The 16,919-nt window shown below is 40.7% G+C and overlaps 3 protein-coding genes across 4 annotated transcripts; all 3 read left to right on the forward strand.

Annotated features, from left to right (window-relative positions):
* The first annotated feature begins 3,884 nt into the window (after window positions 1-3,884).
* On the forward strand, window positions 3,885-6,130 carry si:ch1073-303k11.2 (leucine-rich repeat neuronal protein 4). The gene is made up of 2 exons (XM_035649186.2): window positions 3,885-4,042; window positions 4,943-6,130. Exon 2 carries the CDS (start codon window positions 4,945-4,947, stop codon window positions 5,734-5,736), a length of 792 nt encoding a protein of 263 aa, XP_035505079.1. The 5' UTR covers window positions 3,885-4,042; window positions 4,943-4,944; the 3' UTR covers window positions 5,737-6,130.
* A 509-nt stretch (window positions 6,131-6,639) lies between these two features.
* tstd1 (thiosulfate sulfurtransferase like domain containing 1) lies at window positions 6,640-8,977 on the forward strand. Its single transcript, XM_035650161.2, has 4 exons — window positions 6,640-6,718; window positions 8,062-8,190; window positions 8,429-8,591; window positions 8,738-8,977. The coding sequence occupies exons 1-4, from the start codon at window positions 6,706-6,708 to the stop codon at window positions 8,790-8,792; spliced, it is 360 nt and encodes a 119-aa protein (XP_035506054.1). The 5' UTR covers window positions 6,640-6,705; the 3' UTR covers window positions 8,793-8,977.
* A 1,080-nt stretch (window positions 8,978-10,057) lies between these two features.
* zgc:195212 (DUF4554 domain-containing protein) lies at window positions 10,058-16,507 on the forward strand. Of its 2 annotated transcripts, none has more exons than XM_035650159.2 (14): window positions 10,058-10,213; window positions 10,389-10,512; window positions 11,330-11,383; window positions 11,466-11,578; window positions 11,797-11,880; window positions 11,958-12,013; window positions 12,354-12,425; window positions 12,600-12,795; window positions 13,556-13,679; window positions 15,067-15,216; window positions 15,310-15,431; window positions 15,770-15,880; window positions 16,084-16,182; window positions 16,290-16,507. In XM_035650159.2, exons 1-14 carry the CDS (start codon window positions 10,193-10,195, stop codon window positions 16,335-16,337), a joined length of 1,374 nt encoding a protein of 457 aa, XP_035506052.2. In that variant the 5' UTR covers window positions 10,058-10,192; the 3' UTR covers window positions 16,338-16,507. The 2 variants fall into 2 exon arrangements, with proteins under 2 accessions (XP_035506052.2, XP_035506051.2); XM_035650158.2 differs by having other exon boundaries at window positions 10,065-10,213; window positions 11,457-11,578.
* The last annotated feature ends 412 nt before the right edge of the window (window positions 16,508-16,919 follow it).

A 16,919-nucleotide genomic window follows, 5' to 3' on the forward strand; every position in this document is an offset into this window, starting at 1 on the left:
TAGAATATCCTCTGACCAGCCCACTCTTCCAATATTACATTCTTTTTAGCTACACAAACATGCTTCAGAGTGGAAGAATGTGAGACCTCCTCATCACATGAGGCGGCTTGATCATCATGTGGCTGTTTCCAATTAGCCTCATGAGGAACAGTGACATTTCATGGCCCATTCTGGCTACGCGACTAAAAATAGCAGTCACTCAACTTCACAGATTCTGGTTCTACGACTACCCCGGGATTCCTTTTGAATGAAACAGGGGTCAAAGTGTTGTGGATGCAGCCAATGGTAGTGCTTCCTGTTTAAAGTGGAATACTTTAAATCCTCAGAGAGGTGTGGGTAGCAGAGGGAATGAGCATCCGAGAGAGGCCCACGCATGTCTGAGTGTGATAAAGTCATTGAGAAATGAAGGCTGACTAGTAGATGGATTTATTTTGTTTTGGCTTGTTGAACAGATGCATGTGAATTCGTGCTCTAAATGACAAAAAAAAAAAGAAATAGAAGTATTCATGTTTTTTCAGAATTTTACAATGCTCTGGTGAAATCATGCCGCTGCCAAAAGATGGTGGTGGTGATACGTGCAGGTTATCAGAGTCATTCTCCAGCAGCGTGCTCGAACATGCTGTGGTGGTGGGAAGGGGAATCTGCTCTGGCGGGGTAAACATTATCTCTGGTAGTATGACTCACACTCTAAGGCTTCCTTTATTCCTCTGGGGCCTTGGAACCACAGTCTGTGCAAAGCCTCAGCACACAGGCCTCTCACTCACAAAATCACAACATCATACACACAGTAATGAACACTGTCTCCTAAGTGATGTCGCCCACTTCTTCTAAGTTCAAGTGTGAGCACTGTCTGCACTTGACTCACCGGTGAGTGACGGTACGTTGGGAACTGAAGACAAAACTGTGAACATTATCAGTTAGCGGTTGTGTGTCTGCCTCCTGTGCTGTGCTTGGTTTCATGTGAGAGGTGTGTTTATACATCCCCCATCACCCCACCAAGGCATGATCACACGTTATAGTGAACAAACAGCTGATCCATTTGTCCCAGACACTATATTGTTTACTGTATGATATAACAGAATGGCTTTAGAAGTTGTTTGATGTAGCTGAAGTGGTCTTTTTTGTTTGGGGAGGGGGTCTTTGATTGATGAGGACATGACATGAAAGTACAACAGACAAAAAAAAGCCAAATTTGTAAAATATAGATAGTTTGTCCATTTCACACTCTTGTCTTTTACTTGTCTGTCCTCTTCCCTAATTTATAATATTGTACACTTAATAATTTTAGAGGTTAAAAAGCCTTATGCGGGGAAATAACCACATGAAGCTGTAGGACGAAATACCAAACAGCAAACTAGTGCCGTGCTGGAAAAGTGCAGACACTTCTGTGACAAATGAAGTTGTGCTGCAGAGTTCCTGGAAACCGATTGTCTCGTTGAGGAATTAATGTTGAAATGAATCATGAAGTCACAGCAACCTGCACCACCCAGTTACTGGCAGGTTATCATCAGAATCTTATCAGCTCCTTGTTGTGGACAGGAGGACAGGCATGGTGGAGGAGATGGTTGTCTCATGCAGCCAAAACAACTGGAAACTTAAAGATGGAGGAAAAATAACTGTAGAGATGAGGGTAGAATTGAGGAGACATCCATTTACATCCATGGCTATAGAATATATACATAAAAATTTTTTAAATACATATGCATGATAAATATATCCTTTGTAGAGGTTTAACTCTTGACAACCACCAGATGGACAATTGCTCTTTTGCTGATATTTGGTTAAAAAATGTTGGCTAAAAGGTCAGAAGATAACTAAAGTTATTAAAATTCATCCTGAGGAGTGTATGAATATCTGTATCAATCAATAGTTGTTGACTCTCCCAACCAGAAATTTCAACCTGATGTTGGCATTGGTCAGAGGATCAGCAAAAATTATCAGGATACATTGCCTGGAGCCCTGGATCTCTGTTCTAAATTAAATGACAATCCAACAGGGTTTTTTTTTATATTTCAGCGTCAACCAAAAATGTCAACATCGTTGTGGCGCTGGATGAAAAGTCAGGGGCGTCATGCTCCGGCGACCATGAATAACTGGGCCATATCCCATGGTAATCCATTGTTGTTGAGATCTGGAAACAGGTCCCACGTGTTGGACTGACCAACCAACAGTCACACATTGTTCCACAATGAACAATAAATGCTAAACTGTCATCTTAATCTTAACAGTGGCTTCACGTGGAAGTATGATCAGCTACAAAGTTTGATGAAGAGCAATTGCACTTTTCCATTCAGCTCATCTTTTTGAAGTCACTCAGCACAGCAGATGGGAGATCACTGCTCTGTGTGTCATGTAGCCCAGAGAAAAGATCATTTGGATGATACTTGTTCTCCTTGTGTACGACAACAAGAGCTTGATGGTGCAACGACTGACTTTTGTCGCCATAGGCTCCACCTTTTCCGAACACTCCCACGAACCCCAGCTTCTTCCTCAGAGCCGATGATTTTATAAAAGAGCTTGTCACTTCTTCATATTACACGTACCCATGTTCCCTTTAAGGGAGCACATATGTTACAAATTTAGACTACACCAGACTAGAGGGACTCTAGTGAAACTTGTTTACCAGAAACAACATTCAGCTCTAGATCTACTCGGAATTGTTGGTCATTTTATTTCAGCATTTTGAGTTGTAAAATGTGTTTAACATATGTGCTAATTAGACAGGAAACACATTGCTGGTGTCATTAAAAGCTAAATACCCCGCAGCTATACATTTTTGTAGGTCTGGAGCTGAGTTTTTTTTGTGCGGCCTAGATTTTCTCGCTTTAGATTCTTTCACATTCAGTCATTACATGTACGCACAATGTACACATTCTGTACATCTGAACAATTTATCCATGCGTGTACACACAATGTAGACAGATTTGAAGAACACATTTTTGTGAGAACATAAATCTGTGCTCTGTTTCCTGATGTACATTTAAAGTGCGTGTACATTTAGTTTCACTCATCTCTCAATAATTTATAGTTTCCGTGCTCTCAGACCGTATCTTGTGATCATATTAATATGTGAACATATTAAATAAGTTCGCCTTCATATGAGCATAACAAGTTGATTTATATATGCGAGTAAAACCTCTAACAACCCTTCTCAGCTCTATGTCCGAAACATTCTGTGTATTCTGTATGTTCTTGACAACAAACAGATGCTCAACTCTATTTTTTAACTGATGGCATTTATTCTCAGGAAAAGTCTCTGGGATTTTGTTTGTGTAATCCTCTGGGTTTTTAAGATTGAAAACAAGGAGCCTCCTGCCCTGGTACTTTTCCTCTCATCTATGTTCAATGCGGGCACTTGGAAGAAGAAAGAACTGGCCTACTTTGCCAGCTTTGCCCCATAAAAGGACGGGGGGAAAGAGAAAGCCTTTATCGTTCCCCTCCTGCTTGTCACAGTGGTGGCTGCAAGAGGAGAGGGGGTCTATAATAAATACACATGCATGCATTCTTCACCCCCCACTCTCAAAGGGACACATAAACACACAATGAAGTGTCCTCATGTCCCGTTCATTCCTCAGGGACACCTGTGGAGAGAGTGTGTGGGAAGTTTAGCTCTTAAAGTTATGAAAAACGGACAACAGATTACACAAACACATACTGCAACAAGCACAAGCCTGCCTCCTGCTGCCGCACAGCATATTAATGTGCCGAACACGGGCACATGTTGACCCCCACACAGCATTACAGACACACATTTCTCACAAAAATCCCACACAAAGAAATATAAAAGCGCGACGATGGCTGGTCGGGGGCCCTGTGGAAACAGAGAAGGAGGCGAGAAGTGAAAAAAGACAGAGTTTGAAGGAGAAAAAAGGGGAGGGAGAGGCACTGAGTGCAGAAAAAGAGGGGGTGTTGAGGAGGAGGAGGAGAGAGTCTGAAAGAATCAACTTAAGACGGTGAGAACTGTAGAGTTTGCGAGCACACGGTGAGAGCAGACAGACTGGAAACAAGTTTAAGACTTGAACTATCCATCAGCGTCAAACAGGTACAGTAAACCGTTCCCTTTTCTTCAGCATACTTTGGTTTTCATTCACTTAATCACTACGGTGATGTGTGCTGACCAGATGCAAACCACAGGAATGGTCATATGTTTATTCTTAGAGATGTACTCCTTAGTGTCATGAGAAAATGTCTTCTGTTAGAATGACTTTGAAACTGAAATCCATTGATTTTGAGTTTATGTTCAGTTCTTTGTTCCCACAAAACTCCTTTGGCTCGCTGCCAGGAGAAAATGGAAGTGCTGATGGGGTCACCCCAAAAGTTGGATTTTTTTTTTTTTTTATTTATCTGAAGCTGTTTACAGGATGGAAACCAGAACGTTGCCAATGTTTGATTGTACAAAGAGATATTTACGAGCCATAAACAACAGGGAAATAGCATCCCATTGGCTAGAAATGTATTTTTTCCATTACAACTCTCAGCAAACATTTAAAGTTTTTCTTCTCTTTGACATATCCACATAAGAAAAAAAAGGGGGTGGGGTAAACTATCATATTCCCATATCTCGTATCTTTAGTACCACTGCAGATCCTTGATCCCATGTTCATTTCTGTCTTGAACTGTAACTAAATTCTATATTTTGGTGTATGTGTTTTGACGCAGTAACCGCTACTACATTAACTCCAGCTTCTTCATTTCAGTTTCGTCATTCCACTTCATTTACATTTGAAATGCTTTTTACATAACCAGCCTTGATCATTAGGGGTATGGGTTAGGGTTAGGGTTAGGTCAAATGAGAAACAGTCAATCAAAGTTCATTTCTTCTCTTACACTGAATGGATAAACATACAGTTAACCGTGTCAGGGATCTTTTTATGGCTGTATTATTTTTTAAATTACCAATATTTTGGAAGTCATTGTGATCATTTGTTATTTCTGTCCATAGAGATGACGTCACTGTGCAAGAACCAAGCGGTGCTTCTTCTTTTTCTGATTTCCTCACCACTCCTCCACTCCCACCTCTTCACTCATGCGGCGTCCACTTCCCCACCCATCACTCGCCCACGAATCCTATTCATGACTGGCTTGGGCTCGGATGATGACTATTCCGATGATTACCTTGACGACCACAGCTCTCCTCCTGAAGTGCCGTCCCCTGTTAGGATTCCTGTTCTCAACCGGGAAGCTCGGCTCTGCCCGTACAATCCCTGTTTGGAGAATCAGGAGCCCTGCGCCAATCTTGCAGTGCAGAGTGGATGCCTCTGTCCTGGGCTCAGTGGGGCTGATCAGCCTCCTCACGCCCCTCGCATCCAAGCACTGCTGCCAATTAGTGAAGGGGATGACAGGGGGAAGGTAGAGGTCCAGTGGTGTGCTCCATCCTCTGTGGTGTCTGGGTACAGAGTGGTGGTTGAGGGAACTGATGGTGATGCTTTGGAGTTTGGAGATGCTCTGCGACGAGGTTCGCTCGCATCTTTGGAAGTTGGGACCAAGGTGTGTGTGGTGGCGGTGAACAATGCAGGACACAGCAGCCCCTCAGAGTTCTCTTGTAATCGGTATGACCCTCCTGAGTCTTCTGAACATAACGTTTTTGCCTGGGTCATAAGTGGAGGAGTCGCCCTCCTTCTACTTGTCGTCATAACCTCTTTGATATTATGGAAGCAAAACATGTGTCAAAGGGGCAAGAGAGACTCCACTGATGGACTTGGGAACCCTTCTTACAGCACAGAAGGAACTCTGTAATCCAGATTAGTGCATGACGGACACACCATTCCAGTTACAAGCCCCAATAGAGGGCACAGCGGTGTGATTATGAACAAAAGCCAACATGTTCTGGGGTGGTGCTGTGATTCATTATGGAATCACAAAATTGTTTACACTTCTGTTTCAGGAGTGGATATGTGAACATACTGGGAGAAAGGGGAGTGGTGTCTGTGGAATAGTGTGCACAATAACAATTAATAACAATTGATTGAATTATTTTTGTGGGTTATAACTGCAGGTTTATTTGCTGGCAAATAACTGTAGACTTATTGTAGTGATTGTAAATATTATTTTTTTAGGATATAGCTACTGATTAAAAACCTTTGTAATGAACTAAAACTTATTTTAATAAAAAAAAACTGTTTAAAATGTGTCAATTGAATTTTTGCTCATTATTTATTCAAGAGGTTTTGCATAGACCTACATTTCATACATTAGCATGCAGATGGGTGAAAAATGAAAGGACAAACCGTGATAGTGTAAGTTGAATGTTTAGGCCAAACCAAGTCACCAGAACAGCTTTGTCTGTTCGGTTCCACAATCAGATTGTTATTTTTTTTTTTTATATATTTTGTTTTTTATTGACATCACTGTGTATGACATAAAGTGATTAATAAAACATATCCTTCGTATTATTTTAGACAGAATTATCACTTTCATTTCACTGCCTGAAACTTGTCTACAGTGCTGCATATGTAATAATATATGTACAAATTTGAATGCTATCCCATTGCGAAAGTATCCTAAATACTTCCTCAACAACAGTTTGTCCAACCAACTTTTATTGTGAAAGTCTTGAAAAAAAGAGGTATACCGCAGGAAGTTTATGCAATTGGTTGTGAGCTGAAGTCATTCAAGATAAGTCCCGCCTTCTCTCTGTGTCTCAGCCAATGATTTGACAGTAAATAATATGAGGAAGAAGGTACAGCAACAGTTTCCGGAAGCGGGATGGCGAACACAGGTGAGTCTTCTCTTCACTTCACTGAGACCGAAATCATTTAACCAACTAATGTGTCCAAAGTTAGTGAACGACTTTATATCTCCTCAATTTCGGTTAACCTGAATTGAGTTCCCGTTAAATAGCCACATTATTTATAACACACGTTTAGTCAACGAAAATACAACAGGCGCAGCTAATAAAAGTATTCACTGTCTTTCTTTTTTTGCAAAGTTCCTCGTGAACGAATTTGAAAAACGATAAGTGAGGAAAAATATTGGGGTTTTTCCAGATGTCCGATTCAGCATGACGCAGCAGACAACAACAAGTTTCAACCGGATGTTGCCTGTATCCAGAGGGAATTCACCCTGGTCACTCGAGCAATAAACAACAAATCACTTCAAGTGTTCAACCCTTAAATGACGTGTGTTTGCTGTCTGCCGTAACCAACCATATGAAAGGCGATTGAGAACTGTACCTTAACTCCCAATTATTACACACACACACACACACACACACACACACACACACACACACACACACACACACACAGGTCCACTGCCTGATAAGAAAAAGTATGAATGCCAACATGAGGAAGCATCTTCAGGAGAGGAATGCATCCTGAATCAAGATCAGAATCTTATATCTTCCCCTGGCCATGTACCTCTTCAAATACAGTCAAATTTGAATGTATATTGAAGCGAAAACCAAATGGGAGTATGGTCTGATTTGCTCTCCAGATTCTGAATGTGATGCCGGGGCAGTTGAAGGCAAATGTTTCAGCACCCCCTGCCAAAACTGTCCTACAGCAAACAGACGTTAAACATAAGCCTTTCTTCTAATGTTAAGTGTCATTTTTTTTTAAAAATCAATTGACATTTAAAATTACATAAAATATTGTGGCATGCTCAAAAGTTTGGTGTCAGTACTAAGTAAGTACTTAGTAACCTCCTCCCTCCTCTTTGCCAACTGTTAATCACGGGGTGGAGGAAATATTGCAACGATCCGTGCTGACTAAATATCAGCAAATCCTGGATGCAAACGTCCTGCAGTCGGCTGGTTGGTGCAAGAGGCTGGTTTCTACACCAGGTCAATGATCCAAAGCAGACCTCAAATCCACCATTAATTACAGTACCCTGATATGAATTTATCATATTTTCTCATCTTATTTTCATGGTATAAAATGAAACATATGTCATTTGGTCAGAGAAGCCCAATCTTACGTAAAACTGTAATTCGAAATCTGTGTACCTTGATCTTTTATAACTTATTATAATGTTTTTTTAAAGCCTAACCTATGTTTTAGAAAAGTCAATGGTGTTTTCAACAATGGCTTCTTTTTAATGTGTTTCCTCTTTCATCGCAAGTCAAAAACGAAATCTCCTATGAGGATCTGAAAGCACTTCTTGGAAAGAGCCAGAATCTCCTCCTGGTTGATGTCCGCTCACAAGGAGAAGTGGATAAAGGATTTATCAAAGGATCTGTTCACATTCCGGGTGAGCTTTTTTTAAAATGTATTTATATGTAGGGAAAACTAACTGTAAATACATGCTTAGCAATTATCATGCACGTCCAGGCTGAAGTTATCCTAGGTGTAATGTTTTGTGTACTTGAAATACCAAAGTGGTCTGGTTCCCTCGGGTTCTGAATGTTTTTCAATAGGTTTTAATGTTTTATGTCCGTCATCAATTTAATCTTAATGTGCTCCTTGTCTTCCTCCCTTTATTTATTCAGTTAGTACAGTAGAAGCTGCCTTTTCAATGGAGCCAGAAGAATTCAAGGCAAAGTATGGAGTAACCAAGCCACCGCTGGACACCCCAGAGCTGGTGTTTCACTGCCAAATTGGCAAGCGAGGGGGGGTGGCCACAGGCAAGGCCCGAGAAATAGGATACGTGAAGTAAATAAATTATTTTTTACTATAAATAATACACACACTCATAAACACACACATAGTCCATCTTGCTTTCAATAGCCATAACTATTTTTAGGTAATTATGTCAGGATGGCAACTCTTCTATTCAGTGCCTCTTTCCTGTGTTTCAGTGCTCGTAATTATGCTGGAGGATACTCGGAGTGGTCGGAGAAAGAGGGGAAGTGATTCATGTTGAAGGAAAGCCTCATATATATTTATCCAAAATTACTATTGTGTGAGAGCTTGACGGAAAAAATAGAGGAATATTTTGGCATCTCATTTGTTATGTTTTGATACTATTTTGTTTGCATAGTGCACCATTGTATCCAAAATGTATGACTGCATTCAAATAAAATTGATTATGCTATTTACTCAAGATAACATTTATTTGTGTTAATCATTATTTAGAGCTCTGTGTCTAGACATGCAAAACTAGAGAACACACAGTGGTCACATCAAACCGGTTCCAAACATGATGGCCTCAGAAAAAGTTTGTGAGAGGAGCTTTAGATAAGTCATAACCTCTGTTTAAATTCCAGGTAGTTTAATGACATGGGGAGGAGATTACCTTCTACACACACTTTGCACAAGTCCCCCCTGTGGTGTTTATAAATAGTATGCAAAGGACCATACAGGTGTATATAACTCACTCTAATGTGGTTGTATTCACAATTTTTTAATGTACAATAATAACTCATCCTGTGGTCACTAAGTGTAGGCTGCTGTGTATCTTCATAAGAGAGGTTAATAGATGTTGACATATACTGCATATTAATTAACATTTTTAAAAAAGTCGTTATATCTGATTATGTTAATATACTGCTTATATATGTTGAATAGGGTTACTGGAGGTAAAGTGTTCCACCAATATCTAATATGATATAAACATGTAATATAATTTGCCTATATTTGATATAAAGTCTGCAAAGATCGATGATATATGATTTAGTTTTATTCATCACCTTACAAAGATCAAGTTGAAGTAGAAATCCTTGTGATTCATAGATGACCTATTGAAATTCCTAACACTGATGTGCTGGATTGTAACTAAGTTCATTCATGTAAATATTGTAGCTACAATTTGAGGTACTTCTTCCCGAAAAATATTGGAAACTATTTTAACAATTGCTCCAGGCACTAGTCATGTAAAAATACCAAGCATTCCATGGTATGATTCCTGTTTAATAAATGTGTTGTTAAACTGTTTTTCCACTTCATCATTCAGGCATTTATTTATTTAGAAGTTTGGACTATTGTTGGACAAAAAAAAACTAGCACTGTGAGTCACATAAGCAATCGTAATGACGAAGGTATTTCTACAAACCAAACATTCAGCTCGTGGACGGAGAAAATAATCAACAGATGAATCCACAATAATGGAACCATCCTTTTCAGCCTTATAGAAAATGAATTAAAAGTAGATCCAACAGTAAAATGCTGCTTACACGTGAACGCATCACTGACACTGATCTAATGACAAAACCCTCACGGGCCGTTATCGTTTACCTTCGATTAATTAATCACGTTTCCGCGATAATACTTCCGTTACGCTTTTGACAGCGATGTCGAGTCAGTAGTTAACCAAAATGTTGAGAGAAATACAGCAGGTAATGGTGTTAATTATGGCAGCTGTAGCTACAACCACTTGTAAACGTGTGGTTTAATGTGGTCGTCAATATAATACTGACGGGTCATCTCGGGTTGGAAGCTAACTAGCATAGCAACTGTAGCGTTAGCTTGCTAAGCTAGGTGCTGATGTGATTCGTGCGACTGCCGCTGCAGGTGTTGAGGCTGCTCGTGCTCCTGGGGAGGCAGAGACGACGGCGTGCTCTGACGGCTGCAGGGGGGCTCAGTGTTCTCCTGTGGACTGACTCAGGAACTTCTGTTCAAAGTGTGAACTGCACCGGTGAGTCTGAGCCTGAACAGCTCACACAGGCGGGGGCTCGTGTTCTCAGGTAGAAGTGTCTATCAAATGGAAGGATGCCTGGGGTTCGAACCTTCTGGTTAGTGGACGACCCGCTCAGTCTCCTGAGCCACAGCTGCCCTGACGTATGAATTTATATCGGATGCAGTCCACCCAGTCCAAAACCAGAGGTTTGCTACTTGGTACCACTGAAATGCATCAATTCTTGATACCAAGTTTGATGTTATAGCAATAAAATAGAAATCATCAGAGGCTGCTGAACACACAGTGTCCTAATACACACACACACACACACACACACACACACACACACACACACCTCCATATAATCGGTGTGCAAGTAGGCAATAGACCCAGTATGTGAAGATATTCATTGAACTACACTGGGGTGGAAACCTCTGCCAATGCCCAACAGTCTCCTTAATCCCAATCAAACTGCAACACGTTGCTCACACTCACAGTGTCTTTAATATGCCAGATTGTTGGTTTTTTTCATCAAGATCCATTCATTATTCCCTGGAAAATAAAACATTTCTGGATCCACAGATTTTGCGTAATCCTTCTGACAAACAAACAAACAAACAAACAAACAAACGGACAGGGGTAAACAAATAGCCTCCTTGGCCGAGGTAATAATAAAACGAGTTAAGATGGTACTGTAGAAAAAAGTGATTAACTCCGTCCCACATACTGTAGAGAGAATTAAAAAGGGAAGTGACTGCTCCAGGTAAAATAAATAGGTCCGGCTCATAGTAACAGACTAGATGGTGTTGTAACAATATTCCCATTTGTTGTGCAGTTGCAGCCGCTGGTCCCTGGTGCACAGGGATTAAAATGAAAGCACTCCAACATGGTATGTGTACAAAACATATGCATACACATCTTGGGCCTGTGTGAACTAAATAACCTCTGTTTCGCTACATTAGTCCTCGCAGATTTGAAGGAGAGCATGTTCCCCTGTGCGAGGCTGTGTCCCGAGCCGGACCCTGAGGAGCTGTGTGCCTTCACTGATCTGTACGGTTCCCCCAGATTTCTCCTGTCCTTTCAGGTAGTCATCCAAGCAGCCTAATGTTCTGGATAATGATACCTGATACTAGAGGCTGAGCATTGTCTCAACCTTATGAGGTACCATAAGAATGTATTTGTATAGGATTGTCCTGAGACACAGTATCTGTGTGGGAACACACAGATACAATATGTATTTCCTTTTAAATAGTGCTTGATGATCACTGTGACTCTCTCTTCTTACCTCTGTGATCTGTGCAGATGAAAGATGCAAGACTTTTCAATCCAGAGTGGCAAGCTCATATAGAGACATTCCTACGCATATTCAGCTTAGCTAATGCAGAGGTACGAGAGGATCTGTTTCCCTAGTCATATGCTAAACTAGGTAGCAGAAAACTTGACATTTTCTTTGTTTTTCACAGATTAAAATCCACCTCAAAATCAAATTCATCCAGCAGACCTTCCACCCAAATTTCGGGTACGACAGCAAGAAAACAGGAAAAAGTATAAGCTTTTTCTGAATTGAATTGAATTTATATGAAAATGTGACATATGCTATATTCAGTGACCTATGCAGTCACAGCCTTTAACTACGGCAAGTTTTTTTGGGAATTCATTGAAAAATATTGAAGTGAAAAATCGCCTCACAAGCAGAGACTGTGGCAGTAAATCAAATTTTATATGTGGCTTGCAACAGTTTGTCTTCAGGAGTTACAACATAATAACATCCTCAAAGATAAAAGCTCACTACTCCGGTTAATCCCTCATGGGTGTAAGGCGTGTTATGATGTACTAACGTTGTGTTTTTTTTCTTGCAGCGTGAAAATCAAAAGTAAGGTTGCACAGTCAGGCGAAAGGTCATTGATTATGGATGTCACCTGTAACACACAGTCAGTATTACTCTCTTTAATATTATTCACTAATAGTGTATTTGATTGTTTTGGATCAATGTTATCCTACATTATGTAATGGAAGTTTAATCCTCATACATCAAACATACTGCTCTATGTACAGTGTTCATGCCTTTGTCTGCAGACTGTGATTCTCTCTTCTTGGGTTCAAAGGCCTCCACCGTGTGTGAAGAAGGGATGCTGGTGCCGGGGAGGACACCCTGTCCTCGGAGACAGGCTGCCACTCAGTATCCCACCACAAGTCATGGATCAGGGCCTGTACGGGGAGCTCAGCATCCAGCCTGTCACACTCCTTAGCCCCTGTGTGCTGCAGTACCCTAATCTGGCTACCCAGCTCACTCATATACAAATATCCTTTGCATTCATTTGAACAGAATCTCTGGGTGGAGTTGTAGACAGTGGCCTCTGGATTGTGTCTCTGCTTTTTTGTGACAGCTGACGTGATTCAGTTCGCGCCATAACACCGTGACCTCCACTCTGCACTGGAGCTGTTTGAGCTGTTTGCACTGCTTAGAGCAAAAGCAGAGATGAGGGGGCCATGGTACTCTGCTGAAAAACAGATCTTCAAATCTTTTTTACGAGTGAGCGTCGGGGTTGAGTTACGCTCAAATAGAACTAGTTTATAGGATGTGTTTTTGAACCACTTGTTGAAATCAAACTGTTTATTGTAGTTCACAAAAAAGTGAAGTGAATAGCCGACTGTCACAGAGAAAGGGGAGATGGAGGTGTTGTTTAAATATGGCTATAACTGTGCACACTGTCTCTTCTGGGATACATTCACAGACCCTCATACAGAAAGTGCCACAGATAGCTGTGTAACCACTGAAACTGGAACAGAGAGAGAGAAGTTTAAACACTGCTTACTTTTTCATCTAACAATAGTCTACATTCCAGGCCTCATTTGGGGTCACAAGCTTTGGGAAATATCCAAAAGACAGAAATCACGATACCAACAATCAAAATGAGTTTATTTTGCAGGGTGTCTGGTCTCACCGGTAGAAGCTCGGAGATAAACCCAGAGTCGAACCGCTGCTCCTTCATGTTGACACAGTGGAAGTTGTTTGGGCATCTGGTTATGATTACTCTTCTTTGACTTCACATGTGTCCAGGTTTTGGTTTACAGCCCCAGTAACGTTCCTGTTACAGGCCCCTCCACTTTCTTCCAGAACCTCCCTGCTCAACTGGGCTGTGAAGAACTGAGCCTGCACGGCTTTCACTGCTCCTCCTTTAAGGGTAGGTGATGGGAACAACACACCAGGCCAGGAGACATTTGAGCTCTTTTTTGCCAGAGGGACTGCAAGGGACAGTTTTTCCTGGGAAAGTTAATTCTACCTTAAAAAGTAACCTAACTCTTAAGGTCTCGAAGTTGAAGAAGACTAATTTCTACCACCTGTGACTGTTTAGAGAATGTGCACAAAGCTCTGGCCCAGAGCTGCTTATAAGAACGTTAATGAATCACAGAGAGCCCATAGTTTGAATCAGAGGATTAAAACCAAACAGTGGAAGTAGAAAAAAAAAGAACAAACACAGAGCACAATAACAAAATATCTTAAAGTGACAGCAGTCGCAGAGAAATGACTACAAGATTTCCATTTAGTGAAACGTGGCAGTGAAATGATGGGAGTGGTCCTGCATACTATCACATCGCAAAAATATATATATTCTCACAGCAGAAAATTGTTGTGTGGAATTTTGGGGTGGAGAAAGTGTTTACCATGATTTGGCTCTGACACTGGAGGTCTCTGGTTCCCATCAGGTGTAATACTAGAAATCATTGTTTGAATTAGTTGCATTTAACTTTGACCGCGATCTTTCCCCCCCCGTGGGTTTGGTTGGCAAAACTAAAACTACACGATAATCCTGTTTCAGTTAGAATGATAAATGTCTCCTGTCAAAAACCATCTTGCGTGTGTTTGGAGTTAATTGATATTTTAGAATAATCCATATGTGTGTGCAGACAACGGTCCAGTTAGCATATCTGAATGAAAACCAGCTTCATTGCTAGTTTGAATTAAGCATTCATTTAGTCCTGGAGTCTGGCTAAACCAGTCAGATGACTCTGAATCATGTTCGAGGGAGCTGATTTGTGTTCATCTGATGTACTGTCAAGAGGCACTTTAGACAATAGATTTGCAATGTAGTGTGGTGTAGTAACACGCAGTGACGTCATGTCATTATAAAACTTACAAATTGGCCGATTTCTCAGAAACTGCTGTCTCATAATGTGTTATAATTCACACAGTGAATACGGAAAACAAGCAAAACCACAGGTCTACGTGAGTTACTAGTCGCTGATACATTCACAATTAGCATTGTCGAGTTTAAAACAGGTCCCACAACACAGTGTCAGTCCCATTTCGTGGCTGTCAGGGGAGTTACTCTGCACAAACATTTGGTTTAGTAAAGCATTAAGCCATTCAAACTAGAAACTATAAAACCAAATGCTATAAACAATTATCTGCCCAACCCAGAGGTGTGTCTTCCATTTGTTAGATTGTACCAGAGTGCCTTCAACCGGTTTAGACTTGCAATGTCTCTAAAGAGAATACTCATGTTTTCCCTCCATTTCCTCCTCATTGTCTACTTAAAAAAAATTAAAATGTTTTAACATCCTCTTCAGATCTTGTGCTCAGTGGTGGCACTGTGTATAAAGTAGAGCAAGAAAACTGGGAGGCAGAATCAAGTCTTCCCACAATGCAGCAGATGCTCCGGCTCTTTCTCTTCCTGCAGCACAGTGACCCTTTCACCTCGCATCTCCCCGATGTGATAGGTGAGAGAAACTGCAACGTCAACAGCTACAATGCAAGAAAAATGTTCCATATCAGCCACAGTGGTAACAGCTGTGTCTGTGATGCACTTGCAGCTGCAGAAGCACAGATAGAGCGCCACCTGGAGGATATTCTGAGCAACAACAGACAGGCAGTCACAACAGCCCTGCAGACTGAGCTGAAGAACACACTGAAAGCCCAGAATCGCAGGAAAAGGGCAAGTGTGATGCACACACAGACACACAGACACACACACACACACTAACTGCCCCACTGCTCAGACAATCAATTTATCAAGATATATTTGTCAGACAACTTCTCAAATCTCAGAATTTACTGCTCCTCTGTTTTAATTCATTATAAACTGAAAACCCTTGGGTTTGGACTAATGTTCGGTTAAAACAAGCAACATTAAGATGTCACCCTGGGTTCTGGGGGGGTGGTGGTTATTTTTTTCAATATCATTTGATATTTTACAGATCAAACAACTAATGAAATAAATAATTTTTTGGAGCCCTGATAGCATGTGTTTGGTTGATGTATTTGAAATGACAGGACCAAGAGAAGCTGCGCTCGGCCGCCGAGATGATTCTCAGTTCGTCCATCAGTATCGTGAGCTGCAGCAGTAACATGGACTTCAGAAATGCCTGTCTGAACTGCATGAAGGTGAGATATGAATGAGTTTTAAAAAAATGCATTGCAGACAATGCAGAAATATTAAGTGTTTTTTTTCCACATCTCATGATTTTAAAAAGACACCACACAAAGAAATGGATGAAGTAGAAGATACCTGTTGCATACAAATTCACACGCATTCATGCTGATCAGGTTAATGAAAGATATGCATACATAACGCATGTGTTTGTCAGGTGTCTGACACTCGTGCACTGTCGGCCTCCCTTTGTGAATCTCTGAGGAGGGTGACATCATGGAAATTCACCCCCAGGGGCAGGTGCTACTCCGCTCAGGTGAGTGGGATGTTTTGTTCACTGACACCAACCAGTTCCTATAGCAGCAGCACCTGATTACTGTTCGTTTTGTACCATTATCTAACACCACATCATTACTTCCACAGATGAAAAAGCAGCCTGAGTGTGATGGGCCCACCAGGACAGAAATCTAAGACTTTTTGTTTTTTCTTGAAAGAGTTTTTTTCTTCCTGTTTGAAGCCTCTGGTAGCAGTTAACGCTGGAATTAATATTCGGGCAGCAGTGCATGTTGTTACTGTGCTGGTGATAAAAGAGCAATTTGTTTAACCTCTAATAATAAAAAGACACTGTTGGCATGATACTACCATATATACATGTCTTTTACACAGTTGTAAGATAGAAAAGGAGATCCAGAGGAGATCTATGTTAACAATGCAACTAATAATTATTTTGATTATCAATGAATCTGCCGATTTTTTTATTTATTTAATTCATAGTTTGGTTTATGAAATATCAAAAAATATAGATAAATGTATGTGACAATGTACTGCAGCACCAGGTGGCACCTGATGTCTTGAAGCTGAAATCATCAATTTATAGATTCATTTATTTTTGATTGACTTCTCAATCAATTGACTAGTTGTTGTAGCCTCAACCGCATTTTTGAGGACAAAATCTTCTGTTCAAGTTTTTTTTCTTTCTATTATGAACTTCTAAATAAACAACATGTCACAATAACATGAACATCTGTAGTGGGTACACTTTTATATTCTTCT

This window comes from Scophthalmus maximus, chromosome 9 (genome assembly GCF_022379125.1).
Source record: "Scophthalmus maximus strain ysfricsl-2021 chromosome 9, ASM2237912v1, whole genome shotgun sequence".
NCBI lineage: Eukaryota > Metazoa > Chordata > Actinopteri > Pleuronectiformes > Scophthalmidae > Scophthalmus > Scophthalmus maximus.